Source organism: Macaca thibetana, chromosome 19, assembly GCF_024542745.1.
Source record: "Macaca thibetana thibetana isolate TM-01 chromosome 19, ASM2454274v1, whole genome shotgun sequence".
NCBI classification, from domain to species: Eukaryota; Metazoa; Chordata; class Mammalia; order Primates; family Cercopithecidae; genus Macaca; species Macaca thibetana.
In genome coordinates, this window is record NC_065596.1 from 32,492,525 (window position 1) to 32,520,383 (window position 27,859).

Below are 27,859 nucleotides of genomic sequence, written 5' to 3' on the forward strand. Positions count from 1 at the left end.
ATGCCATTCTCCTGCCTCAGCCTCCTGAATAGCGGGGACTACAGGCACCCACCACCACACCCGGCTAATTTTTTTGTATTTTTAGTAGAGACAGGGTTTCACCGTGTTCAACAGGATAGTCTTGATCTCCTGACCTCATGATCCACCCGCCTTGGCCTCCCAAAGTGCTGGGATTACATGCATGAGCCACCACGCCTGGCTCAGTTCACATTACTAACATGGTTTTCTCTCTGCATGAGTTTGTTTGTATGTAATCAGTTCAAATTCTCTGCAAAAGGACTATGTACCTTACACATTTCACATATGGATGTTGTCATAGTTTTAATGAAGGTTGACAAATGGAAGGTTACCCCCAATCCACAGAATCTCTCTCAGATGAGTTATTTTCTATACATTGGTACATCAAAGATTTCAGAGCCTGAATTCATGTTGAAGCCTTTCTGACATTGATAGCATTTATCCTAGTGGATAACACTGGATTTTGAAATATGATTTTTCATACTCAATACACATAAAAACTATACTGTGAAATCACTGATGGTGTACAAGACATATTTTATTCCCAAAGGCATGACCACGTCCATTGCATTGTTAGGGTTTATTTCCATTATGAGTTCGCTGATGTACAATGAGATTTCTCTTTGAGGAGAAGGCTTTTCTACATTCACTGCATACAAAGGGTTTCTCTCCTGTGTGAGTTCGTTGATGAACAATTAGACGGCTCTTCACAGTGAAGCCTTTACCACATTCATTGCATCCATAAGGTTTTTCTCCAGTATGAACTTGCTTATGTAAAGCAAGCTCAGTTTCCATGGCAAAGCCTCTTCCACATTCACTACATATACAAGATTTCTCTTCTGTATGAATTTGCTGATGTACAATAAGATAGCGTTTCATGGTAAAGCCTTTTCCACATTCACTGCACATAAAGGGTTTCTCTCCAGTATGAGTTCGCTGGTGTACAACAAGATTGCTCTTAAAGGCAAAACCTTTTCCACATTCATTGCATATGTATGGTTTCTCTCCAGTATGAGTTCGCTGATGTAACATCAGTCCACTATTCACAATGAAACCTTTCCCACATTCACTGCACCTGTAAGGTTTCTCTCCAGTATGAGTTCGCTGATGTACAATCAGCCGACTCTTCAAGGGGAAGCCTTTCCCACATTCACTGCATATGTAGGGCTTCTCTCCAGTATGAGTTCGCTGATGTATGATGAGCATGCTTTTCACAGTAAAACCTTTTCCACATTCACTACATAGATATGACTTCTCTACTGTATGATTTCTCTGATGTACAATGAGATTGCTCTTCCTGGGAAAGCCTTTTCCACATTCATTGCATACATAGGGTTTCTCTCCTGTATGAGTTCGTTGATGTTCGATCATACGGCTCTTCATGGTGAAGCCTTTCCCACATTCATTGCATATATATGGTTTCTCTCCTGTATGATTTCGTTGATGTATGATAACATAGTGCTTTGTGGTGAAGCCTTTCCCACATTCACTACAGATGTAGGGCTTCTCTCCTGTATGAGTTCGCTGATGTATGATAAGCATGCTCTTCCCAGTGAAGCCTTTTCCACATTCACTACATACATAGGATTTCTCTCCAGTATGATTTCGCTGATGTACAATGAGATTACGCTTGCCTGGGAAGCCTTTTCCACATTCATTGCATATGTAGGGTTTCTCTCCAGTATGAGTTCGCTGATGTTCAATCAGACGACTCTTCATGGTGAAGACTTTTCCACATTCACTGCATATAAAAGATTTCTCTCTTTTATGAATTCTTTGATGTTCATTTAGCCTGGACTTTCTGGAGAACACTTTTGCACAAAAAGTACATCCATAAGGTTTTTCTCCTGTATGAACTCTCTCATGATCAGTGAGCTGTGACTTCTTGACAAATGCTTTCCCACATTCACTGCATATGTGGGTTTTTTCTATTTCATGAGTTCTCTGATGCTTACTGACTTGGGATTTAGTGCTACTGGATTTTGTGCTTACACAGAATTTAGCTGCAGAATAAAGTTCTTCATACTTACCATGAAGAAATGATTTTCCATCTCTATTAAATTTAGTAGAGTTCTTAATTTCACAGCTTTTGCTCTGGTTGACTAAACTTAAATTTGATTTCAAAGCTTTTATATATAACTCAAATGTATCATGATTTTCCCTGAAAAGACAATGGCTTTTGGTTTGAGAGGCAGTATTTCCAAATGCATTACGTTCATGGTATTGTTCCACACTCTTCAGCATCCTTTGATTTTCCAAGTGATCCTGCAGATGATCATCAACTTTGTTGTTTTCTAGGAAAGAAGAGAACAATGAATCCTTTCATAATCTTGTTGGGGATAAAACTGTTTTCTTAAAAAAAAAAATCCTTGTTTATTATTATTATTATTTGAGACAGAGTCTCACTCTGTTACCCAGGCTGGAGTGCAGTGGTGTGATCTCAGCTCACTGCAACCTCTGCCTCCTGGGTTCAAGCAATTCTCCTGACTCAGCCTCCGAAGCAGCTGGGTTTACAGGCATGTGCCATCACGCCCAGCTAATTTTCGTATTTTTAGTAGAGACAGGGTTTCAATATGTTGGCCAGGCTGGTCTTGAACTCCTGACCTCAGGTGATCCCCCTACCTCGGCCTCTCAAAGTGCTGGGATTATAGATGTGAGCCACCACACCCAGCCAGGTGTTTTTAAATATGGCTATTTAATGACAATACGATGATAATAGTATAAAAGCAACTTCATGTATACACTTTGGTAAAAACATAATAATATAAACAAACCAAAAAGTAAAAGCAGTCTGTGTGCAAATAAGGTGAGGCAGTTGACAATCTGTATAGATTTGACTGCTTTCTAAACAAGACCTTGCAAAACATGTGGACACAGTAAAATACAAGCAAGTCATTATTACAAGCAAACAACAGGGCTTGGAGGAACACCATTCCACAAAATTTTGGGAGACACCAGACCACAAAGGTGGGAAAGGCAACTGATCCAAAATTCTGAGGGTTGTATTTATTCACTCCACTAGTATTTGTTGAATGACTCCTATGGATAAGGCACTCTGCTGGCATTTGGGATATACAAAATATGCCTTCTTTTCACTGATGCTGAATTCTAGTTAGGAAAAACAGAGGGAACAAAAAAAGAAGGGAGTTGGAGATGTTAAGTGTGGTTTGGTGGAGCAGTGTAGATGATGAGAGTTGGGGGAAGCAGGATATATTTGTACAAAGAAAATACAAGGTTAAATGATGAATTCAATGGGGAGAGTGAGGAAAGTGAGGACTCAAAGATTACTAAATATATGGCTTGAGACACTGGGTAGATGAAAGCATCTCATGAGATGGCAAATATTACTGCAGTCCAGAACATGTAAAGTATACACTGTGAAACATACACTTTGAAATGGTTATCAAATACATAACACAGACATCAAGAATCTGGTTGGAGGTATAAATGGAGAAGGCAGCATGGAAATAATCAGCACATACATATTATTTAAGAAAAAAGGACTGAATGACTTTTTTTTCTTTTTTTTTTCTTTTGAGACAGGGTCTCACTGTTACCCAGGCTGGCGTGCAGTGGCACAATCTTGCATCACTGCAACCTCCACCTTCCAGGCTCAAGCAATTCTCCCACCTCAGTCTCCTGAGTAGCTGGGGCTATAGGCACATGCCACCACACCTGAGTGATTTTTGTATTGTTTGTAGAGACGGGGTCTTGCCATGTTGCCCAAGCTGGTCTTGAACTCTTGGGCTCAAGTGATCTGCCTGCCTCTACTTCCCAAAGTGCTGGGACTATAGGTGTGAGCCAAAGCACTGGGCCAGGATACCATGTTGAGAAGACATGTAGAATGAAAGAGGAAGGTACAGAGCCAAGGTTTTAGACATTCCAACATTTGGTTTTGGGATTATTTAAGCCCTCTTAGAGGAACCAAATTGTGAGTACAAAGATCAGGGAAATATGCTTACTGAGATATATAGAATAAATATATCCACATACTTGTTGCCTGGCAAGGATAAGAATTAGAAATCTCCATCTGTTGAAATTAAGTGAACTGAGATAAGACTCTTGTGTGGTAACTGTTATTAAATTTGCCCCTCTTCAATCTGTAGACTACCATCTAACTTTCCAAAAACATTCATCACATTTAATGAACAACTCCTATAGTCAACATTCCACCCTCTGGTTTAGCTGTGTTGTGTTATCATATGTTCCATTAATTATGAAACAGGAAAACAATGATAGGGAATTTTGCAACTGGCCAGTGTACCATGTAGTTGCCTTCAGAAGAAAATGTGCTGCTGCATGGGATATGAAAACTGTCACTTTCTTCTATCACATTTTGTATGCAGTAGAAAAGTCATATCAAGGCCAGGTACGGTGGCTCACGCCTGTAATCCCAGCACTTTTAGGAGGTCAAGGTGGGCAGATCATTTTAGCTCTGGAGTTCCAGACCAGCCTGGGCAACATGGTGAAATATCATCTTTACAAAAAATACAAAAATTAGCCAGACATGGTGACATGCGCCTGTAGTTCCAGCAACTTGGGATGTTGAGGCATGAGGATCGCTTGAGGCCAGAGGTCGAGGCTGCAGTGAGCTGAAATCGTGCCACTGCACTCCAGCCTGAGCAACAAAGTGAGACCGTGCCTCAAAAAAAAAAAGTCGTATCAAATTTTTCCCATTTCAATGTCCCTGATACACTGTTTCCTCATCTGCTACCAATAGCATCTACTTCAGTAATGCTACATTTATGTCTCAGCATTAGTTAAGTTGTACTAAAGGATAAACTTCCTCCTTCTAGACAAAGGTTGTGCCAGCTTCACCTTCAGTTTTTCTTAAGATATTTAGCTGTTTCTTATTATTGCTACACTGCTGTCATCCAGGTGAAAGGTCAGACTAGCAAGATATTTTGTGAAAAGACCAAAATATAAAAGTAACCAATCCTCAACCATGCTACCTCAATTACTCATATATAAAATCAAAAGTCATCTTGATAAAAAAAAGCTTACATTACCATGAATATTACCATGTTTCCGCTCCACGATTTCTCCGACAAGCAGCTTCTATCACTGACCTGTATTTGGCCAACTTGAGGCCAATCTTTTGATAGTCAAGCCCATGGCCTTGCACAATTCCTATTTCATGCCTTCATTCTTTTTTTTTTTGAGACAGAGTTGCGCTCTTGTTGCCCAGGCTGGAGTGCAATGGCGCAATCTCGGCGCCCCCGCAACCTCCGCTTCCCAGGTTCAAGCAATTCTCCTGCCTCAGCCTTCCTGAGTAGCTTACAGGCATGTGCCACCATGCCCAGCTAATTCTGTATCTTTAGTAGAGATGGGGTTTCTCCATATTGGTGAGGCTGGTCTTGAACTCCTGACCTCAGGAGATCCGCTCACCTCAGGCTCCCAAAGTGCTGGGATTACAGGCATGAGCCACTGCACCTGGCCCATGCCTTCATTCTTAATTCATGTCACCATCTTCCTAATTCAAAATCTAGATATGCTTTGTGCACATCATACTCTTGCTGCAATTCTGACTATCCTGCCATATGCTCTATTTCCTCTGTATTCCTAAATTAACCCCTGTATCATTAATTTTTATGGTAATCCTCTGTGTAGTGAGGATCTAGATCTAACCTCATCCAAAGAGAGATCTAACATTTGTTCTTAGCTATTAGGAAATGAGCTCTAGGCCCTGGAATGTCCTGGCCTATAGGAGTGTCTTTGTTTGCCCACTGGCTTTAGCTGCTGGACAATTTAACAATATGATTTATGATAGGGGCTTTGGCCCATGCCATATCAGTTCCACACTTTGGAAAAACTAGATACTCTAGGTATTAGCCCGACTTCTGGGAGAGGCAAAAGACTAAAAGTCAGCCATGTGGGCTGTATGTGACTGGAACCTAATCAAAACTCTGGCCACCAAAGGCTCAAGTGAACTTCCCTAATTGTCAATACTCTGTATTGTCACACACTGTGGCTGGGAAGACACGTAATGTCCACAGTGAAAGAAGGACCAGAAGTACTGCACTTGGACCCCCTCCTGGACTACAAATGACCTGGGAATTCTACTCCTAGGTGAAGGCTCAAGAGAAATGAAAACATATGTTCCTGAAAAAGTTGTACACGAACTTTCATAGCAGCATGATTCATAAATGCCAACAAGTAGAAATAACCCAAATGTTAATTCAATAGATGAATGGATAAATAAAATGTGGTAAAACCATACAATGGAATATTATTCAACAATAAAAAGAAATGAAGTACTAATACATGCTAAAGAATGGAAGAATTTCAAAAACACTATGCTAAATAAAAGAAGCGAAGCACAAAAGACCATATATTTTATGATTCTATTTATATAAAATGTCCAGAACAGGCAAATCTATAGAGATAAAAAGTAGAGGCCGAGCGTGGTGGCTCACACCTGTAATCCCAGCACTTTGGGAGGCTGAGGCGAGTGGGTCACGAGGTCAGGAGTATGAGACCAAACTGGCCAACATGGTGAAACCCCATCTCTACAAAAACACAAAAATTAGCTGGGCATGATGGTGCGCACCTGTAATCCCAGCTACTCAGGAGGCTGAGGCAGGAGAATCGCTTGAACCCAGGAGGTGGAGGTTGCAGTGAGCCAAGATCATACCATTGTACTCCAGCCTGGGTGACAAAGCGAGACTCCATCTCAAAAAACAAAAAAAAGAAAGAAAGAAAAAAAATTGACTATGGTGATGGTTACATAACTGTTCATATACTATGAAGCACTGAAAAATAAACTTTAAATTGGAAAATTGTATAGTATGTAAATTAAGCTGTTAAAAAACAAATCTATAATGGGAAAAACACATTAGGGAAATGAATACAATGCTACTGTCTAAGATGAACTAAGGGAAAAGCAGAAATCAAATGTACAAAGGAAGTACTCTGAGATAGACATAAGTTATGACCTAGTTTGGACTACAACTGATGTAGGATGTAAAACTCCTTTCTAGGTAAACAGTCAACAAAAATAGTAGAGACTTTTAATAAGAGAACTCCATAGGTAGAGGACATTCAATACAATACCAGCACAGACAGGAAAGAAGTATGGTACTAAAGGAGAATGCAACCTTAAAATAAGATGGGAAGGGTTTTTTGTGGAGGAAAAATGATCCGTATTCCTAATAGGCACTGCTTCTGTGTCCTGAGACACCCACACAGCATTCTTTTACTGACTATAATATGACTTACGCATCTTGCTGGTTCTCGCATACCTGGACAGATTTGACTGTGCCTTTCATCTTCCATTGTCCATGGTTCTTCTCCTCGTTCCAACCTGGAGAGTGCATCTGGTTTGCTGACTTGATAACCTGTTTATGGGAAATGACAGAAGACAGACACACTGGATTGGGCTGGTGTATGTAATGTGAGAGAATGTGACATTTAAGTAACTAGATAGTTTTCACATCTGCAAAGTAAGTAGAGGCTTTTCTCTCAGGAAAGGGCAGATTACAGTCAGACCTTAATATCTGAAAATTTCACATCCAGGGATTCAACCAACCATGGATTGAAAATATTAAAAAAAAAAAATACAATAATAAAAAATACAAAGTGCAGTGGCTCTTGCCTATAATCCCAGCACTATGGGAGGCTGACATGAAACCAACACTTGAAGCCAGGAGTGGGAGACCAGCCTGGGCAACACAGATTCCATCTCTACAAAAAAAAAAAAAAAAAAAAAAAAAAAAAAAAAGCCAAGCATGGTGGTTTGCATCTGTAGGCATAGTTCCTCAGGAAGCTGAGGCAGGAGGATCACTTGAACCCAGTTCAAAGCTGCAGTGAGCCATGAAGCCACCACTACATTCTAGCCTGGGCAACAGAGCAAGACGCTGTCTCTAAAGAAAAAAAAAAACACAATAAAAAACAAATTAAAACATACAGTATAACAACTATTTACATAGCACTTACATTGTATTAAGTATCAGGCATAATCTAGAGATGATTTAAAGTATTTGGGGGGAGGTGTGTGTAGGTTATATGCAAATACAATGCCATTTTATATGAGATTTGAGCATCTGTGGATTTCATATCCATGGAAAGCTGTGAAACCAATCCCTCTCAGACACTGAGGGGTGACTGTATATCCTTTTACCAGAAGCCAGAGGATGTACCAAAAATCTGCTATTCAGAGCACTGCAGTTAATTCCAAGGGTAAGCAGCTGAGAAAGCAAAGGCCACAGACTGGGCACCCTCCAGGTGACACAGGGCAGCTGTCCTTACCCATTGATACCAGGTTGCTGTAGATCTCCAACATCACATCCCGGTACAAGCCCTTCTGAAAAGGGTCCAGGAGCTGCCACTCCTCCCAGGTGAACTCCACAGTAACATCCTCCAGTGTCAGCAATTCCTGTAAGAAAACAGAGCCTTGCTTAACAGGAAGCGTTTCTCTTTTACTGACATGAAAAGAATGTGAAGGGAAGTTGTCCTGCTCATATTAACCACATAGACTGCATCCATCTATAAATCTATTGTATTTTTTAATATCACCAGAGAATCTCCAAGTATTCTATAATTGTACAGTGCCCCATTTGCTCAACAAAAATTAAGGTTTTATATCAAAGCCGCTCAGTAAAAACAGGTTTTACGTATAAATTTTAATTTCAGTATCTATTGCCCAGTCAAGAAAGTATATGCTACCTACATCTAGGTATCTGATATAAATTGTTTCATTCACTGTAAGCCTTCCCAGCTAATACTAACATAAGACATGGGGAGACTCCAGATGCTAGAATCACAGGACACTACGTTCATGTTTAATTATTAAATGGATTAAAAAATAGAAATGCATAGAAAGCATGAGAAACTATTAAAGAGTAATCAAATTGGGAAAACTTATTTTTGGAAATATATATTAAATATATATGTACACACACAAACATATATACGTGTGTGTATATATATGTATACAGTCACAGGTATGTGTGTCTATTAACAGAAAGGTTATATTAGATACACTGAAGAGATAATTAGTGAGTTGGAATTCACAGTAAAAAAAAAGGCCGGGCGCGGTGGCTCAAGCCTGTAATCCCAGCACTTTGGGAGGCCGAGACGGGCGGATCACGAGGTCAGGAGATCGAGACCATCCTGGCTAACACGGTGAAACCCCGTCTCTACTAAAAAATACAAAAAACTAGCCGGGCGAGGTGGCGGGCGCCTGTAGTCCCAGCTACTCGGGAGGCTGAGGCAGGAGAATGGCATAAACCCGGGAGGCGGAGCTTGCAGTGAGCTGAGATCCGGCCACTGCACTCCAGCCTGGGCGGCAGAGCGAGACTCCGTCTCAAAAAAAAAAAAAAAAAAAAAAAAAAAACAGGGCCAGATGGGGTGGCTCACACCTGTAATCCCAGCACTTTGGGAGCCTGAGGCAGGTGGATAGCTTGAGCTCAGGAGTTCAAGACCAGCCTGGGAAACATGGTGAAATCCTGTCTCTACCAAAAAGACAGAAATTAGCTAGGTACGGTGGCACACGCCTGTGGTCCCAGCTGCTTGGGAGGGTGAGGTGGGAGGATCGCTGGAGCCCAGGAAGTTGACGCTGCAGTGAGCTGTGATCATGCCACTGTACTCCAGCCTGGGTGACAGAGTGAGACCCTATCTCAAAAAATTAAAATAAGTGAAAAATGAAGCAGAGGCACAAAGTGACAGAAAGTATGAAGGAGAGTTTACTAAATATGGAAGACAGAATGAGGCCTAACATATGCCTATACATAGTTTTTGAAATATTATATTGAAATGAGAAGCAATTTCCAAATATCTGAGTGAGAAATTTTCAGAACTGATTAAATACCCTGTAACTCATATTTAATAAATCAACAAAGCCAAGCAGAAAATCTGCATCTAGACACATCAGACAGAAACTATTGAACATCAGATGCAAATATAACATTATATAAACAACCATTAACAGAAGGAAAAGATGCATTACCATCAAAAGAAAGACAAAATGTTCTAACAACTGACTTCCATAGAAACAAAAGAAGCAAGAAAAGTGCAGAATAACGTCTTCAATGTCTTGATTCTGTGGTAATTGGCAAATTGTATGGTATGGCCTAGCCCCGAATGCCACTGGAAAATAAATTGAGACCCTCTTGTCAACTAAACTGCCACTCTCCTGTCTCAACATGACTTATAATCATATGGTAGTGGGAACTTGAGGCAGGAAAGAGCTAGGTGAAAATTGATGGGATAATCTATCCCCATGTAATTGCAGATATTAATACACAGATAAAAGAACAGACTTAGTGGAGTCTGCAAATTCTTAATGCTGCTGATCTTATCACATTCGGAATTATTTCACACAAGAAATAAATCTGTTTGGAAAAAAAACCCTTAGGTTTCTACCTAATTTCATACTCAAAAATAAGTTTCTCCCGTTTAAAGTCCTAACCAGAAAGCAAAAGAACCTATGGAAGCAGAAGCAAATATGAAATATATTCATGTTCAAAGCCATAAAGGAAAAAACAGGGACAAATTTTATGAGAAAAAATTTTAATATCTACATTGAAAAACAGATCATAAACAAAGCTGAAAGAAAAATGACGGGCTAAAAAAATTTGCAATAAACAAAAGGTCAATATATAGTAGATATAACCAACTCATTAACCAGTAAGAAAAAAGTTTTTTAATATAAAAATTATAGTCAGGCATTTCACAAGAGAAAAAAATCCAGTTGGCCAAGAAATACACACGAAGGACTTCAACCTCACCTGTGATGAGGAAAATGCAAAATAAGACAAAAGAATATTGGATCACTGAAAATTGTGTAATTTGATAATGTCTTATTTTTAAGTATTGGCAAAGATTTAAGGCAAAAAGGACTCCATGTATCAGTCTCTATGTTGCAGGCACTCATTTAAATACTTTACATAGTTTAACAATGTTTCCATGTATGACTTTAGACAAATGGAATGTTATACAATTAATATTCTTCAATTAATTATAGTGATATTCCTTTATATTCTAAAACTATACCATCTAAGGCAGGGGTGTCCAATCTTTTGGCTTCCCTGGGCCACACTGGAAGAAGAAATGTGTTGGGCCATGCATAAGATACACTAATGATAGCTGGAAGAAAAGTGCAAAAAATTCTCATAATGTTTTAAGAAAATTTACAAATTTGTGTTGGGCCACATTCAAAGCCATCCTGGGCCACATGCAGCCCACAGGCCGCAGGTTGTACAAGTTTGATCTAAGGTGACCAACAGGTGAAATGTGATTCCACTGAAGCAAAAGAAGTCATAATAAATGTGTTTATATATACAGACACATACATAAAACACCTAGATTTATAAATACACATACATACAGAGATGCACACAGTTCAGTGACAGTAAGTACGTGCTACCAAACCTTTGTTGAAGCACTATAAGGGGATTAGGAAGAAAGTTATGATGAGCAAATTTACCTTTTTTTTAAGAGAGACAGAGTTTTGCTCTTGTTGCCCAGGCTGGAATACAATGGCATGATCTCGGCTCACCACAACCTCCGCCTCCTGGGTTCAAGCGATTCTCCTGTTTCAGGCTCCCGAGTAGCTGGGATTACAGGCATGCACCACCATGCCACTCTAATTTTGTGTTTTTAGTAGAGACAGGGTTTTGGTCAGGCTGGTCTTGAACTCCTGACCTCAGGTGATCCGCCTGCCTTGGCCTCCCAAAGTGCTGGGATTACAGGCATGAGCCACCGTGCCCGGCCCGGGAATTTACTTTTTTAACCAGTGTGTACTTCATCATTAGAATTCATTTCCCTGTGGGGCCAGGCACAGTGGCTCACGCCTGTAATCCCAGCACTTTGGGAGGCAGAGGCGGGTGGATCACCTGAGGTCAGGAGTTCGAGACCAGCCTGACCAACGTGGTGAAACCCCATCTCTACTAAAAATACAAAAATTAGCCAGGCATGCTGGCGTGCACCTGTAATCCCAGCTACTCAGGAAGCTGCGGCACGAGAATCCCTTGAACCCAGGAGGCGGAGGTTATAGTGAGACGAGATCACACCACTGCACTCCAGCCTGGGAAACAGAGTGATACTCCATCTCAAAAAAACAAAACAAACGAACAAAAAACAGATTTTTTTCCCTTGGGAATCCATGAGTTATTTATGTAATTACAAAAAAATAAAAGCAATAAAAATATGTAAGAATTGGATGTGAAAATGCAGAAGGATTCTGTATATTCTGAGATGAGGTAAAGTTATCAAACATGGCACCCAACAAGTCAAGACCGTATCAGACAACTCCCTAATGCCAAATCTGCAGTTAATGCCAGTTCAGCCATCTGTTCAGGACAAATGGAAGCTATGCACGCCTTCCATTTTCCTAGGCCACTTAGATTTTATTCCTAAATCAGCTCACAAAGACACAAAGACTTGAGTGTGTGGCCTTGCTTTCGTCCCTTGAAAAAACTGTGTCCACTGAGTTTTCCTGGTCTATTTCCATAGGAGTCTCTGAGGAACCCTGTTATAAACAGCAGTAGGAAATCTTCTGCCTTCATTAGAAAGCTAGTTCAAAACACTGTTCAAAAAACCATATCACCTCTGAGAAGAAGAGCAAATTTTTCTTGACATCTAAGTGCCATGAAATAATGATCTCCTGAGGAACGTGTCTGCTTTTTCCTCACAGTCACTGTATATTATATAACTTAGCATGACTTTCTTGTACTGGCTGTCGGAGACATCAGATGCAAACTGACAGCTAATGTAATAGAAAGGATCTTCTAGTCAGGCATTATGTTCCAACATCAGTCATTTTTTAGGAATCACATAAACACTATATTCCTGATCTTATTTTGCCATGATGTTGGAGTTAGATTTAAAGTTTATTTCTCTCTAGATTCTGAAATGATTTCTTACAGGTCTCTACAAATCCACCATGGAATAAAGGAGAGAGTAAAATAGAGAAAAAGTCACCTGGGCATTGATCATTTTCTTCAGTTGTGGGAAATGGCCAGCACCTGGGATACTCTGTCTTTGTCTCCTCTGGATCTGCCTTAAATTTCTAGTTAGAAACCTCAGTCACCAGTGAAGAGTGCCCACAAAAATCATTATCTAGGTCTTCCTCTTTCTTCATTCACTTCTTGTCTCTTCCCAGGGCAGCCAGGACCTGTAGACTGAGGAGCAAAACAACTTTCAGGGGTACATTCACCTTAACACATGACCCTGAATATTTGTCTCTTTATTTGGTTCTCTCAAACCAAAGAAATGCAAGACCCTCAATGAAGGCCAAATGCCTTTCTTCGGTGAAGTGTGGAAGTAACATGAAGAGGAAAGGGGAGGTCACAAAGGCCACACAGCATCATGCCTAAGCAGTAGGTAATTCTCGTATCAGCTTTTTAAATAATGCCATATGGACGGTGAGAAACTGTACATTTTTTCCTTTATACAATGTTACCCTCACACCTCTTTAAAAGTCTTTATATATATTTAAAAGTGTTTATATATGGCCCGGCATGATGGCTCACATCTGTAATCCCAGCACTTTGGGAGGCTGAGGTGGGCGGATCACCTGAGGTCAGGAGTTCAAGACCAGCCTGGTCAACATGGCGAAACACTGTCTCTACTAAAAATACAAAAAATTAGCCGGGTGTGATGGCGGGCACCTGTAATCCCAGCTACTCGGAGACTGAGGCAGGAGAATGGCTTGAACTTAGGAGGCGAAGGTTGCAGTGAGCCCAGCCATTGCACTCAAGCCTGGGCGAAAAGAGCAGGACTCCATCTCAAAAAAAAAAAGTGTTTATACACACACTTCAATATGAAGAACAAGAAACACATCAAAAAAAAAAAGAGGGAGACAGAGAGAAGGAATACGAGGTATAAGTACAAATTTAGAAAACAATTCAAAAATATAAATACTGGGAAAATAGCCGCCTTTATATACGAACATACAAAACCTGAAACACCCATAAAAAATATGCAGTACATTTGCAAGAGGAAGGATAAAAATAGGCTCTTATTAATTTGTGCAGCAGTAATAAAAAAAATACTGTAAATAGAAAGCTTATTCATCCGCACCCTCTCTGCCCCCGCAACAAAACTTTCATTTTCTGCAGGTTCAAGAGCATGGGTTGTCGTGGAAAGCCAGAGGATTAGAAAACTCATCGTGCAGGAGGTACTTGGACCTGAAACTTTTAGGAAATGTTAACGTTCATCAAGTCTGTTCCAGCAGCCAAAGTTTGAGCTCAACACACACACACAGACCCTGCCAGGGCTCTTGTGAAAATACTTCAGTTTTCACTTGTCTCTACACAAAAGGCCACCACCCCGCCAGATTAATACGAAAACCTGGAGTAGATACACATGTACACTGGCTTCCCTTAATGATTCCTCGATCACTGAACCTCAGATTAATCCAGAATGTGAAACAGAAGTCACATTAGTTGAAAAAGCCACCCCACCGATTCTCAATCACTGAGCCCCACAGGGGAGTGACCCGCGAGGACCACAATCCCTGATCTCAGGACTCTTGGTCGTAGATCTACTCAGGCCTTTAATCACTGACCACCAGAGCCTCCATGAGGGACCCCCAAAGATATCCCATCACAGACACCCACCAGGGACTCCTACCAGCTCCCCTCCAAAAGAAAACACCCGCCCCCGCCTCCCCCACACTGCCGCGCTACCTACACCTTACAGCGCCGCCAACAACGCAGACGCCCTCAGAATGCTCCCTCCCACCGCGTTTCCACGTCCTGACCCACACACTGACCTTACTCTCCCTGGAATCGCTGCGACTTCTTAAAGACTGAACTTACTTCCCTAAAGTTCTTCCACTTCTGGGCCCCTCGCCCAGCTCCCTCCCCACTAAACCTCAAAGGAGGGTCACCCGCGTTTCCATGGAGAGCGGAATGCGGCCTTCCGGCTTTTCCTCAGAAGAAGCATCCGCGCCGGAGTCGCCTCGCCGCTCTGGGGGCGGCCATCTTTGAGTACGTGACGTACAGACGGCACAGGAGCCGCGAGACGCTGTGGACAGAGGCCTCTTAAAACTGTCCGATTTCCAGACACGTCAGCCCTGGCAGAAAAATGGAGAGATTATCAGAGGCTTGAGTTCACACAGACAGATACGGCGTGTGGGTAAAGTCCTCTGAACAGACAGGGAACAGAATAAGTTGATCTTCTCCTTGCAGGGGCTAGTGAACGGCGCAAACTTCTCAAAGGCCGGAACCCATTATTACCACAAAGGCGCGGCATCAGTTCCTAACGGTCTTGATGGCTGTGGCGTCTCAACTCAATGGAAAATTAAAGTCACCTCTGGGCACCTCAATCACTATTCTAAATGCGAAGCGTTTTAGAGGCCGTATAAAAACTGAATCAAGCGGGATTAGAACAAAAAATAAGCGAGCGGTGCGTTGCAGGTAACCGCGCCGTCAGGCGGGAGTATACTGTGGGGGCGGCCATCTTAGGGGAAGTTCGGTGTCCGTAGGGCAGAACGAATGCTCTCTGGGAAGCTTGCGGTGGAACTGGCCCGTGGAATTGTCTTTAGAAGAACAAAACCACCTGGCTTTGTTCTTGACTCTGGAAATGGATCGTTTTCTAGAATTATTTAGGTTGGCAGATTAATTTCCTTCACACAGTTTCCTTGCCCCCACTCCTTTAAAGATAGGAATCTTTAAAGCCAACAATAGTATTGTCAAATCCCTTTCATGTTTGAAACCTCTGACTATCGCATCTCTCCGGTTTCTCCTATTATTAAGTGCTTGGGCAATCCAGAATACTCTCCCAGTGCTGAAGGCAGCTGATTAATAATTACAGTGCAGAGTCCTTTTTGCCATGTAACATAATATAACCATGGGAATTATTCTGGAGTTGGAGATCTGCCTATGATATGACACTAATGAATATTTTGCAATGAAAAAATACTATTTTTAAAAATTGTCCATATATCTACAGAATTATTACCACAAGTTATGCCTTGTGACGTTTTTTTAGAAGACGCAAGGATGAAAATGTCAACATTTTCAATTGTGTGTTTTTAATAATAAAGCATGTGTTCTAATTTACAAAAACCACAATAAAGGTATTTTCATCATGTCAGTCTTGAGGCTGAACAACACTTAACATTCTTTTTCCTTTTACCTGTCTGCCTTCTCCCTTCCCCTACACTCTCTATACACCACACTCCAGGCTTTGTTCCATCATCTTATGCCTATGGCCCCTTTCCCCTGTACGCTCTTATTACTTCCATCTGTCACACAGACACACACTGTCACTCCTCTAAACACTCTAGTGTTAAACAATTGCCACTGATTGTTTTTGACAAGTGCCCTATGGGTAGGAGTGTTCACATAGATAAAGCTGAGTCAAGTCAAATAGAGAAATACTATGAGAATAGACCTATTCAGGCTGCAACACATTTAGTAGTGAAAATTCTGTGGGGATGGAGGCTTTGGGGTGTTTCAGAGCCATTTCTGCCATTTTCAGAGCCATTTCTACCCCCTTAAGTGCAGATAATCTGCTAGGGTGCAGATATTCACTGTTACTGTTGTTAAAAGGTGGTTGCTTTTCAAGGCTACCTTGGAGCAGAGGATATGGGGATAGGATTAGGGCAAGGTAAATACCACAAGGTAAAGCTCACTTGTGGCCGGTGTTGTGAACTTAATTGGCCACTCTAGAAAAGGAACTAACTGGCCCCTAGCCAGGGCCTAAAAACTAGATCTAGATAGCACAAAAAAGTTACATTAAACTTCCTCTAGTGTCCAATCTATCAGATTCCGATCCTGAAGGACCAACTCAGTCTCTCTTCTACTTTATCTCCTTTCTCTCATCTTATAAAAGATATTCTTTGGGAAAACTCTGTTTATTTCACATATAACTCAGCTTTAGCTGGGTCTGGTTCTCTCTTCCAAGATCTTGCCTTTACCACATAACTTCTGCAGCCTCGAAATGCTAAAGATTTCCCAGAAATTTGTTCTAATTCCTAGGGGTTTAACCTACCAGTATCTCCTCTGTATTCATCTTGGCCTTCTCCATAAAATTAGATTTTGCCTAATGTAAGTACAGATATAAAGCTCAAATCCCCTCAGATATTTCCAAAAGAATTTACTTTTACAGAAAAACCTCAGTGACACATGTGGCCTTTTTTGAAGATACTGTAAGAGTGACAGGAACAGAGATAACAGGGCACTCAAGAGCAAAAAACTTCAGAACCTCTCATAATAATTACTTTTTCTCCATATCCCCTCTAGGATGCCTCACCTGTGAGTCTTTTCATATCTTCCTCCTCTACCTATGCAGTGCCCCACCTGCTGGTCTTGTGCTGATCTCTCTCATGGCCCTACCTGCCCCAACAACTTACATTCTTCTCCATTTTAATACAGATCAATTAATTCTTCCAAGAATGTACCCTAAACACTTATATTTATTGTGATTTAGAGAGTATTAAATCCCCTTTTTAAAAAGAATAGTTAGGAATTGCCGGGCGTGGTGGCTCACGCTTGTAATTACGAGGTCAGGAGATTGAGACCATCCTAGCTAACATGGTGAAACCCCGTCTCTACTAAAAATACAAAAAAAAAAAAAATTAGCCGGGTGTGGTGGCCGGCGCCTGTAGTCCCAGCTACTCAGGAGGCTGAGGCAGGAGAATGGCATGAATCCGGGAGGGGGAGCTTGCAGTAAGCCGAGATCGTGCCACTGTACTCCAGCCTGGGTGACTGAGCAAGACTCCGTCTCAACTTTTGTTTTTTGAGACAGAGTCTCAGTCTGTCGCCCAGGCTGGAGTGCAATGGTGAGATCTCAGCTCACTGCAACCTCCGCCTCCCGCATTCAAGTGATTTTTCTGCCTCAGCCTTCCCAGTAGCTGGGATTATAGGCACCTACCATCATGCCCAACTAATTCTTATATTTTTTGTAGAGACGGGGTTTCACCATGTTGGCCAGATTGGTCTTGAACTCCTGACCTCAGGTGATCCACTCGCTTCTGCCTCCCAAAATGCTGGGAGTACAGGTGTGAGCCACCACGCCCAGCCTATCTATCTATCAATCTTATTTTGAATCACACCTCTGGTCATTTTCAGGAACTATGGAAGTTTCTGTCACCCAGGATGGCATGCAGTGGCATGATCTCAGCTCACTGCAACCTCCACCTCCTGGGTTGAAGAGATTCTCCTGCCTCAGCCTCCCTAGTTGCTGGGATTACAGGCGTGTGCCATCACGCCTAATTTTTGTATTTTTTGTAGAGACGGGGTTTCACCATGTTGGCCAGGCTGGTCTCAAACTCCTGACCTCAAGTGATCCACCCCCCCTCAGCCTCCCTAATGAAGCAATATTTAATTAAGATTTCTATCAGTTGGATACTATGCATCAGGATGAGGATAACCTGATTTATTCACCGTTGCTATCCCCACGTAGGTACCACATTAACCAGCTGAAGAAAATCCTGAGACTACAATAGAAATGTGGCTCCTCCGTAAGTTTCTGTATTGATGTTCCAAGGATGATGAATGTGTAAACAACTGAATGTGTGCAAAAACATGCAATTTACTTATTTATGATAAGATGAGGAGAATTTGTATTTCTGATCCAGACAAAGCAGAGCCTGGATACAGTGGAGTCACAGCTCATGACAACAAAGGGGCTGACACTTGGAAAACACACAGAAATGAGGGCAACAGTGTTCACCGGCCACCACCTGGGATTATGAAATCGAGCAATACAAGCATGAATGAAGGAGGAGAGGATGTGAAAAGACACAAAGGTGCTCACCAGGACAAGGATACTCTGGGTGACTCTGGACTCGGAGGATCTGGAGGAAACATTATTCCTGTGAATGTGTTGGACTTACTGCTTGTGCCTGTACAAAATGAAAATCCTGGAGCCACTGGACAAGATTATGAGCCCAGAAAATAAAACTTCAGGGAATACAAATAATGCTGCATACAATGGGTCTATAATTTTGTTAAAACCTAGAGAAAGGCCGGGCACGGTGGCTCAAGCCTGTAATCCCAGCACTTTGGGAGGCCGAGACAGGCGGATCACAAGGTCAGGAGATCGAGACCATCCTGGCTAACCCCGTGAAACCCCGTCTCTACTACAAAATACAAAAAACTAGCCGGGCGCGGTGGCAGGCGCCTGCAGTCCCAGCTACTCGGGAGGCTGAGGCAGGAGAATGGCGTAAACCTGGGAGGCGGAGCTTGCAGTGAGCTGAGATCCGGCCACTGCACTCCAGCCTGGGTGACAGAGAGAGACTCCGTCTCAAAAAAAAAAAAAAAAAAAAAAAAAAAAAAAAAAAAAAAAAACCTAGAGTAGAACAGTAACCAAAATCTCTTCTTTGTGATGTTTTTGTTGCTGTATGTGACAACCAGATACACGGGAAAAATTTACTACAATGTACAGTATCCAGCAGATGGGAATGGAGTATCCAATGTACTTTGCAGCTTTTACTTTAAGATCCTTCCACCTGGAGTTCATGGGGCTGATCCTTATGGTCTGGAAGACACTCAAGAGGCAGGTGGTGCCAATGGACGTAGTCCTAACCACTCTTTCTACATAGAAAGTATGTTCACATCCAAAACCATTGAAGAAATGTGTCAATCCAAAAGCTGACATTGTCTGGGGAACTCCTTTTGAGAGAAGAAACATGGGGTTTCCAATAATCAAGTGCTTGAGAATCACATCTGTGGACCTCAACCTGGATCCTTTGTAAGAAAGGAATAGATAATAGCAGATAAGAGAGAAGTTGCCTAGGATTTCAACTCTCTTCTGTGATAAGATTATCCTTATTGCCACATCACTGGAATCTATTCTTTCATTCAGCACATGTTCCTTTAAGGATGGTAACAATCATTCTTATGAGAAAATAGCCTTATTGAAGATTCTTGTCATTAACAGTAACTTTCACTGTGTGCTCCGGTGAGGATAGCCAGGTGCACTTAGAAATGGAAAGAATTACCAGGATACTTCATGGAAGTCAGCACTAAGGATGAGGTGCTGTTAACCATGGGAGAAGCAATGACAAGTGATAGCAAACAGAAAAAAAGCATCATCTAACATTTTATGAATAAACTGATGAGGTAGTTATAATGGAAAAAAGACATAACCTCAACCGCTACCAACACTATAGAACAAATTACTTCTGAATGAATTGCTGATCTAAATTTTCATGGTAAGTAATACAATTTCTAGAAAAACAATAATAGTATTCTTGTGGTTTTAGAATAACAAAATGTTTCTCAAGCCACACAAAACACATTAATAATATAGGAAAGATGACAAATTAGGCCATAGTAAAATTAAGAGCTGGCACTCCTAAAAGACACACCACACACACACACACACACACACGAGGGGTTTGGAAGAGAGAGATGTATGTACCGTAAAAAAACACAGATTCACACAATAGAGTAAATTATAGTCAAAACATTCCAATAGAAGCTTCAAAAACATTATTCAATTAATAATTTAGAGAAAATGTTCAATGTCCTTATTAATTGTGAGAATTCAAATAACACTACTACCTAATATCATTGTACACCAACCAGAAATCTATAATAAAATGGTAGGAAATATCAAGTTTTGGAAAAGATGTGGGTAAATCAGGCACTTTATACCAATGGGTGTTAAAAATGGCACAAATATTTTGGAAAACTCTTTGGTAGTACCTACATAACCTGAAGAGATACAAACCTAGGTCTCAACAATTACACTCTTTTTTTTTGTTTTTGTTTTTTGTTTTTGGTTTTTTGGTTTTTTGAGGCGGAGTCTCGCTCTTTCGCCCAGGCTGGAGTGCAGTGGCCAGATCTCAGCTCACTGCAAGCTCCGCCTCCCGGGTTCACGCCATTCTCCTGCCTCAGCCTCCCGAGTAGCTGGGACTACAGGCGCCTGCCACCTCGCCCGGCTAGTTTTTTGTATTTTTTTAGTAGAGACGGGGTTTCACCGTGTTAGCCAGGATGGTCTCGATCTCCTGACCTCGTGATCCGCCCGTCTCGGCCTCCCAAAGTGCTGGGATTACAGGCTTGAGCCACCGCGCCCGGCCTCAACAATTACACTCTTACAAATATACCCCAAATAAATTTCTATCTCTATCTATATCTATATATATACACCACCAAAAGATTAATTCAAGAATTTATATACCAGCACTAGTCATAATACCCCAAACTATAGACCATCCACATAGTAAAATGACTCAGTGATATCCACACAATGGAATCCTTTAAGGCAATGCTAATGTATGCCAACAATACATTCACAAAAATCATATAGAATAAAAACAAGGCAAGTATAAGATAAACTAAAAAAACAGGAAAAGTGATCTAATCTCTTAAATGTTAGAATAGATGTAAACCTATGTCCCAATGCCGCTTCTACAAAAACCCAACCGAACTGTAGCCTTGGGCCAGGCATGGTGGCTGACGCCTGTAATCTCAGCACTTTGGGGAGCCAAGGTGGTGGATCATGTGAAGTCAGGAATCAAGGTCAGCCTGGCCAACATGGTGAAACACCATCTCTACTGAAAATACAAAAATTAGCCGATGTGGTAGCGTGCGTCTTATAATTCTGGGTGCTTAGGAGGCTGAGGCAGGAGAAGCGCTTGAACTCCGGAGGCGGAGGTTGCAGTGAGCCTAGATCACAACACTACACTGCAGCCTGGGAGACAGAATAAGGCTCTGTCTCAAAAAAAAAAAAAAAAAAAAAAAAAAGAAAAAAAAAGAAAAAGTACTTGATCCCAATAATTCACATTAGATGTCACTGAACTCATTTGTACAATTAAATGCAAATTAATTTAGAAGTGATGATGAAGAAATAGGAAAATCTACTTTATCAATATTGACCCCAGCAATGATAGGAAGCCTGAACAGAAATCTATCCCTAGAAGAAAGAGATATATTTGTAACAGTCTTTCACAAATAAAAACAACAGCATCAAATGATTTAAATGGCAGATTCTACCATTTTTTTGAATATCACATAAGCCAACAATTGATACTTTCCCCCCCCCAAGAAAAAGAACACTCACTGGCTATGTAATTAATGAAGAAATACAAAATTTAGCGGTCAAAATTGATTCTTTGGGTTTTCAAACAGACAAAGTTAGCAAATAAGTAGAAATTGCAGCTCAAGGTGCAGTGGGATGAAGTGGTTACCAGTGCACTATGTACCTACTTTGCAGTGTTTTAAGATACAGTATGGGCCAGGTGAAGTGGCTCATGACTGTAATCCCAGCACTTTGGGAGGCCAAGGCAGGCAGATCACCTGAGAGGCCAGGAGTTCGAGACCAGCCTGGACAACATGGTGAAACCCCGTCCTTATTAAAAATACAAAAATTAGCCAGGTGTGGTAGTAAGTACCTGTAATCCCAGCTACTTAGGGACTGAGGCAGGAGATTTGCTTGAACTCGGGAGGCAGAGGTTGCAGTGAGATCATGCCATTGCACTCCAGTCCGGGCAAAAAGAGCAAAACTCTATCTGAAGAAGAAAAAAAAAATTAGCTGGGCATGGTGATGCATGCCTGTAGTCCTAGGGAGGCTGGAGCGAGAAGATCGCTTGAGCCCAGGAGTTCAAGACCAGCCAGGGCAACATGACAAAACCCTGTCTCTACCAAAAACAAAACAAACAAAAAAAGATACAATACGGTATAAACTTGAGAGCATGGGAAGTAGCAGATAACACACATACAACTATTTTCCAAATTATCATGCCTCATGTCGTCAGGGCACCTTCTCTTTTGTTGATATGGCAGAGAGTCTTTATTGATTAAAGGAAAGGATCACTCTGCAGGATGACCATGTTACATGAATAGCAGACCGGAACATTAAGAGAATGAGATTTTCATTGGAGTAGAATGATAGGTTACCTATCTGCATATATGGTAGACAAAAAATGCATGTATGGTAGACAAAAAAAAAAAATGTAAGGAGAATGATAGTCACCTTCTACTTTGAAAAGTAATAGTTGTGGCCAGGCACACTGGCGTATGCCTGTAATACCAGCACTTTGGGAGGCTGAGGCTGGTGGATCACCTGAGGTCAGGAGTTCGAGACCAAACTGACCAACATGGAGAAATTCCTGTCTCTACTAAAAATACAAAATTAGACGGACATGGTGGCACATGCCTGTAATCCCAGCTACTCGGGAGGCAAAGGCAGGAGAATCGCTTGAACCCAGGAGACGGAGGTTGCAGCGAGCCCAGATGGCACCATTGCACTCCAGCCTGGGCAATAAGAGGGAAACTCCGTCACACACACAAAAAAAGTAATAGTTGTATATCATATTAATGAAAATTAGTCTTATTCTTGGAAACTAAAAAGACAGCAGTTATTACAGAGGGCATTTTATTCGAAAGAAGCAGAAGAGTGTTCATGTGTAGGATTCATATTTGGCTACTGAAATTGCATTTTAGTATTGATTTATAATGGATGTATTAATCAGTAAAATGTAATTGCTTGTTTTGCAACCTGGAACAAATCATGTGCCTTACATCAACCAAAGCAAGTTCTGCCTCACTGGGGCACTTCATAATAAATATTAGTAATACATCACGAAGTGCTGAAGGTTGAATGCCACCTATAACAAGTTTTTTCATATTAGATGAATTCAAACAGGATACAATTTTGGGAATATATGCTTATAATTTGCACTTGAGCTATTCTCTCTGAGTGTGCCCCAGGACATTTTTGTGGAAATACCATGCAGTGCAATTTCAGACTCTGAGCATCTAAAACCTGCCTCAGTATTCATGAATATTCACTGTATGATTATATTTCTACATGCCTTTGTATGTACTAAGATCAGTGGCTTGCATTTGCCTTGACTTTTATGTGTGGTAAAAATAAAAATATGGCAAGTATATACAAATATTAGGAAGTGGTCCAGGTGTGGGGACTCATACCTGTAATCCCAGCACTTTGGGAGGCCGAGGCAGGTGGATCACATGAGTTCAGAAGTTTGAGACCAGCCTGAACAACACGGTGAAACCGTGTCTCTACTAAAAATACAAAAATTAGCTGGGTGTTGTGGCGCATGCCTGTAATCCCAGCTATTTGGGAGGCTGAGGCAGAAGAATCACTTGAACCTGGGAGACAGAGTTTGCAGCGAGCTGAGATTGCACCACTGTGCTCCAGCCTGGGCGACAGAGTGAGACGCAGTCTTAAAAAAAAAAAAAAACATTAAAAAATGTAATATATATATATTATATACATGAAAATAATTAGGAAATAAGAATTTCTTATTTGTGCTTAGAATACATAGTGAAGTAAACAGAAAAAAAAAAAAAACAACAAAAAAGAATACATAGTGAATTTGAAAAGATTAAATGTTAGGACAGGCACGGTGGCTCATGGCTGTAATCCTAGCACTTTGGAAGGTTGAGGCAGGAGGATTGCTTGAGCCCAAAAGTCCAAGACCAGCCTGGGCAACATGATGAAACCACCATCTCCACAAAACATACTAATATCAGCTGGGCATGGTGGCGCACACCTGTAGTCCCAGCTACTTGGGAGGCTGAGCCAGGAGCATCGATTGAGCCCAGGAGGCAGAGGCTGCAGTGAGTTGAGATGACATCGTTGCACTCCAGCCTAGGAAACATAGCAAGACTCTGTGAAAAAAACAAAAAACAAAACAAAACAAAAACAGAAACAGTGCTAGACTCTGTCTTAAAAAATAATAATAAATTTTTTTTAAAAAGATTAATGGGCCAGGGTTGTGGGTCATGTCTGTAGGTCATGTCTGTAATCCCAGCACTTTGGGAGGCTGAGGCGGGTGGATCACCAACCTGGTGGTCATCCATCCTGGCCAAGATGGCAAAACCCAGTCTTTACTAAAAATACAAAATTTAGCTGGTGTGGTGGTACACACCTGCAATCTCAACCAACTGAGGCTGGTGGATCACCTGAGGTCAAGAGTTCGAGACCAAACTGACCAACATGGAGAAATTCCCGTCTCTACTAAAAATACAAAATTAGACGGACGTGGTTGAGGCTGAGGCACGAGAATTGCTTGAACCCGATAGGCAGAGGTTACAGTGAACAGAGATCGTGCCACTGCACTCCAGCCCTGGGCCACAGAGTGAGACTTAGTCTCAAAAAAAAAAAAAAAAAAAAAAAAAGGTTAATGTTCCCTCTGAATAAACATACACAATGGGATATCTTGCGGGGTAGGTAAAGTAGAAACTTTATATATTCAACCCAAAACATATTTTGTTAATTTGCACTGGGGGCACTCCACTAGAACAGGATGGAACCCCACCCACGTTTGGATGCTGGGACTGATGATGTCACATAGTGAAGTATCATATTTGTTACATAATGAGACTCTGGAAAGAGCAGAAGACTTCCCAAGCTGGTTCAAAAGTGGTTTGTGAGAGCAGGAAAATGTGTTGTTGACTATGGTTAAGGAGTAGGGCTAGGGTAAAGGTACCCAGGCATGTCTTGAACTTCCAGCATATACCAAAGAAGGGAGCACTCAGGCTTTATTATCGACTTGCCCAAATGGGCAAAATAGAAAAAGTGGTGTGGCTTAAAAGATATCAGTAATCAATCAAAAAGTAGATTCAGATTCTTTAATCCAACACTGAATGTTTACTCTTGAAACTCCTGACTTCTAGGTTGAGAAAGCCTCAATTTCCTCATGCTAAAACCTTATACATGTCCTTTCTTCCAGCATAAATAGGACCCTTTACACAATATAATTGTTGAAAGTGCTTCCAAAATACTGCTTAGACAAATTGTCTACAATATTTTTACACTTGAATTGTGAAAATTAATGTTTATAAGACAATAAAAATTAACAAAAAAGTCATTTTTCAAAAAGCTATAAAAATTTCTACATGAGGTTATCATAATAAGCATGGTACTCTATAATAATTTCTCAACTATAGCAAAGCTCCATTTTATTTATTTACTTATTTATTTAGAGATGTAGTTTCACTCCTGTCGCCCAGGCTGGAGTGCAGTGGCGTGATCTTGGCTTACGGCAACCTCCACCTCATGGATTCAAGCGATTCTCCCGCCTCAGCCTCCTGAGTAGCTGGGATCACAGGCACCTGCCACCACCCCCAGCTAATCTGTATATTTCTAGTAGAGACGGGGTTTTGCCATATTGGCCAAGCTGGTTTCAAACTCCTGACCTCAAGTGATCCACCCGCCTCGGCCTCCCAAAGTGCTAGGATTACAGGCGTAAGCCACTGCTCCCGGTCTATTTATTTATTTTTAAATAGAGATGGGGTTTCACCATGTTCCCCAGGCTGGTCTCAAACTCCTGGGTTCAAGCAATGTTCCCACCGTGGTCTCCCAAAGTGCTGGGATTATAGGTGCGAGCCACTACACCTGCCCAAAACTTACTTTTTAAAATACTTTTTAAAAACAATTATACACTTTCCTAGAAATCACTTAACCCAATTTATAGATTTACATTTCTTCCCTTGTACTTAAATGAAAAACTTGAAGGATCCATAAATCAAGGTGGTATTTTTAGATTTGTGTGGCAAAAAATATGTACAGAGAACTGACAGATAAAAAGGATGTGCTTTATCAATATGTAGAGGGTCTCTTACATTTTAAGTTCCATGAAATAATTCGAATGATACAAGATAATGAACTGAAATTGTATAATGCAGAAGCAAGAGCTCTGTTGCTAATGTGCAAGTATATCACCGGGATTTTTAAAACATAACATGCTAATTATACCTTAAAATATATTTCTCCCAGTCTGGGCAACATGACGAAACCCCATCTCTACAAAAAATACAAAATTGACCAGGTGTGGTGGCGTGGGCCTGCGGTCCTGAGGCAGGAGAATAGGGTCTGGAGGCAGAAAACCTAAGGCTGTTTCGTGCTAACTTCCTTGAACTAAATTGAAGGGAAACCCCTAACTTTCCACACCTAAGTAACAAAAGAACCAGAGACTACTCCCTTTGCAAACCTCTACCTTGTCTGCGTGGCAGGTGGGAAATTAAAAGTACCTCTGATTGATTGCTTTTTGCTTTTACTTTTACAAAGTAAAGACCTTTGTAACTTTACTTCAGCCTCTGATTGGTTGACTGATTGCAGGCCACCATTTTATTTATATGAGGAGACCACCAAGCGGCCAATGGGAAAGCTGCAGTAGTCATTTGGACCCAAGAAGATTCTATATCCCGGCCACTGCTAGGGCTTGTTCCCAAACTGTGGAGTGTACTTTCATTTTCAGTAAATTCCTGTTTTCGTTCTTTTGATGCTGCATTCTTTCCTTGCTTTGCTGGGTGTTTTTTCCAATTCTTTGTTCAAAATGCCAAGAACCTGAACAACTTGCAATCAAGACCCTCTACTGGTAACATATTTTGGTGAGCTAGCCAGGAGAGAAAGTAGGTCCAAAGTTTGGGATTTCTTTTTCTCCTTTCCCCTTTTACATACAGGGAAGTCTTTGTCTAGGTTCTCTTTTCCTTTCCAACTCAGGACCCTCGGTGGACAGCGCCTGAGCACGAAGACAACTGCAAGTTTCTGGCCAGGGCCATTCTCCGGTGAAACTGAAAGGTTTCTGTGTGGAAGTGCCTGACTGCCACCGCTTGGTTCAGGTGAGAAACCTGAGTCCTATTCCTTTTTTTCTTTTTCTGAGTTCTTTTCCTTTTCTCCTTTTTCAGTCTTTCAGCAGCCGTTTTCTAGTAGCTCCTTGGTAATTGGGGGGAACTGACTGGGGCCACTCTCTGGTGGTCTCTGAAGGCCAAGGAGTGAACAGGGATGGCTGCCCCGCCCAGAAGGGGAAAAGACTCTTTTCTATCCTTTTCAGTAATAGTCCCTGATCCCTATGTGTGATGCAGTTGGCAGCAGTAGCTCATCCAGGGCGAACTCACAGGTTTCAGGTGACTTAAGCTTCTTTTACTTATGCTAAATTCTTCCCTTCCCTCATTCAACTGGCCAAGGACAG

At 41.4% G+C, this 27,859-nt stretch overlaps 2 protein-coding genes across 4 annotated transcripts in view; one reads left to right on the top strand and one right to left on the bottom strand.

Moving 5' to 3' along the window:
- PPP2R1A (protein phosphatase 2 scaffold subunit Aalpha) overlaps window positions 1–27,859 on the top strand; it is a 526,337-nt gene that overhangs the window by 335,244 nt on the left and 163,234 nt on the right. The gene's annotated exons all lie outside the window — the stretch shown is intronic.
- ZNF432 (zinc finger protein 432) lies at window positions 301–15,775 on the bottom strand. 3 transcript variants are annotated; one of them, XM_050771312.1, is made up of 5 exons: window positions 14,852–15,775; window positions 12,940–13,139; window positions 8,266–8,392; window positions 7,260–7,355; window positions 301–2,312 (listed from the first exon to the last, which is right to left on the bottom strand). In XM_050771312.1, the coding sequence occupies exons 2-5, from the start codon at window positions 12,952–12,954 to the stop codon at window positions 592–594; spliced, it is 1,959 nt and encodes a 652-aa protein (XP_050627269.1). In that variant the 5' UTR covers window positions 12,955–13,139; window positions 14,852–15,775; the 3' UTR covers window positions 301–591. The 3 variants fall into 3 exon arrangements, with proteins under 3 accessions (XP_050627269.1, XP_050627268.1, XP_050627270.1); XM_050771311.1 differs by having other exon boundaries at window positions 14,735–15,775; XM_050771313.1 differs by lacking the exon at window positions 14,852–15,775 and adding an exon at window positions 14,653–14,686.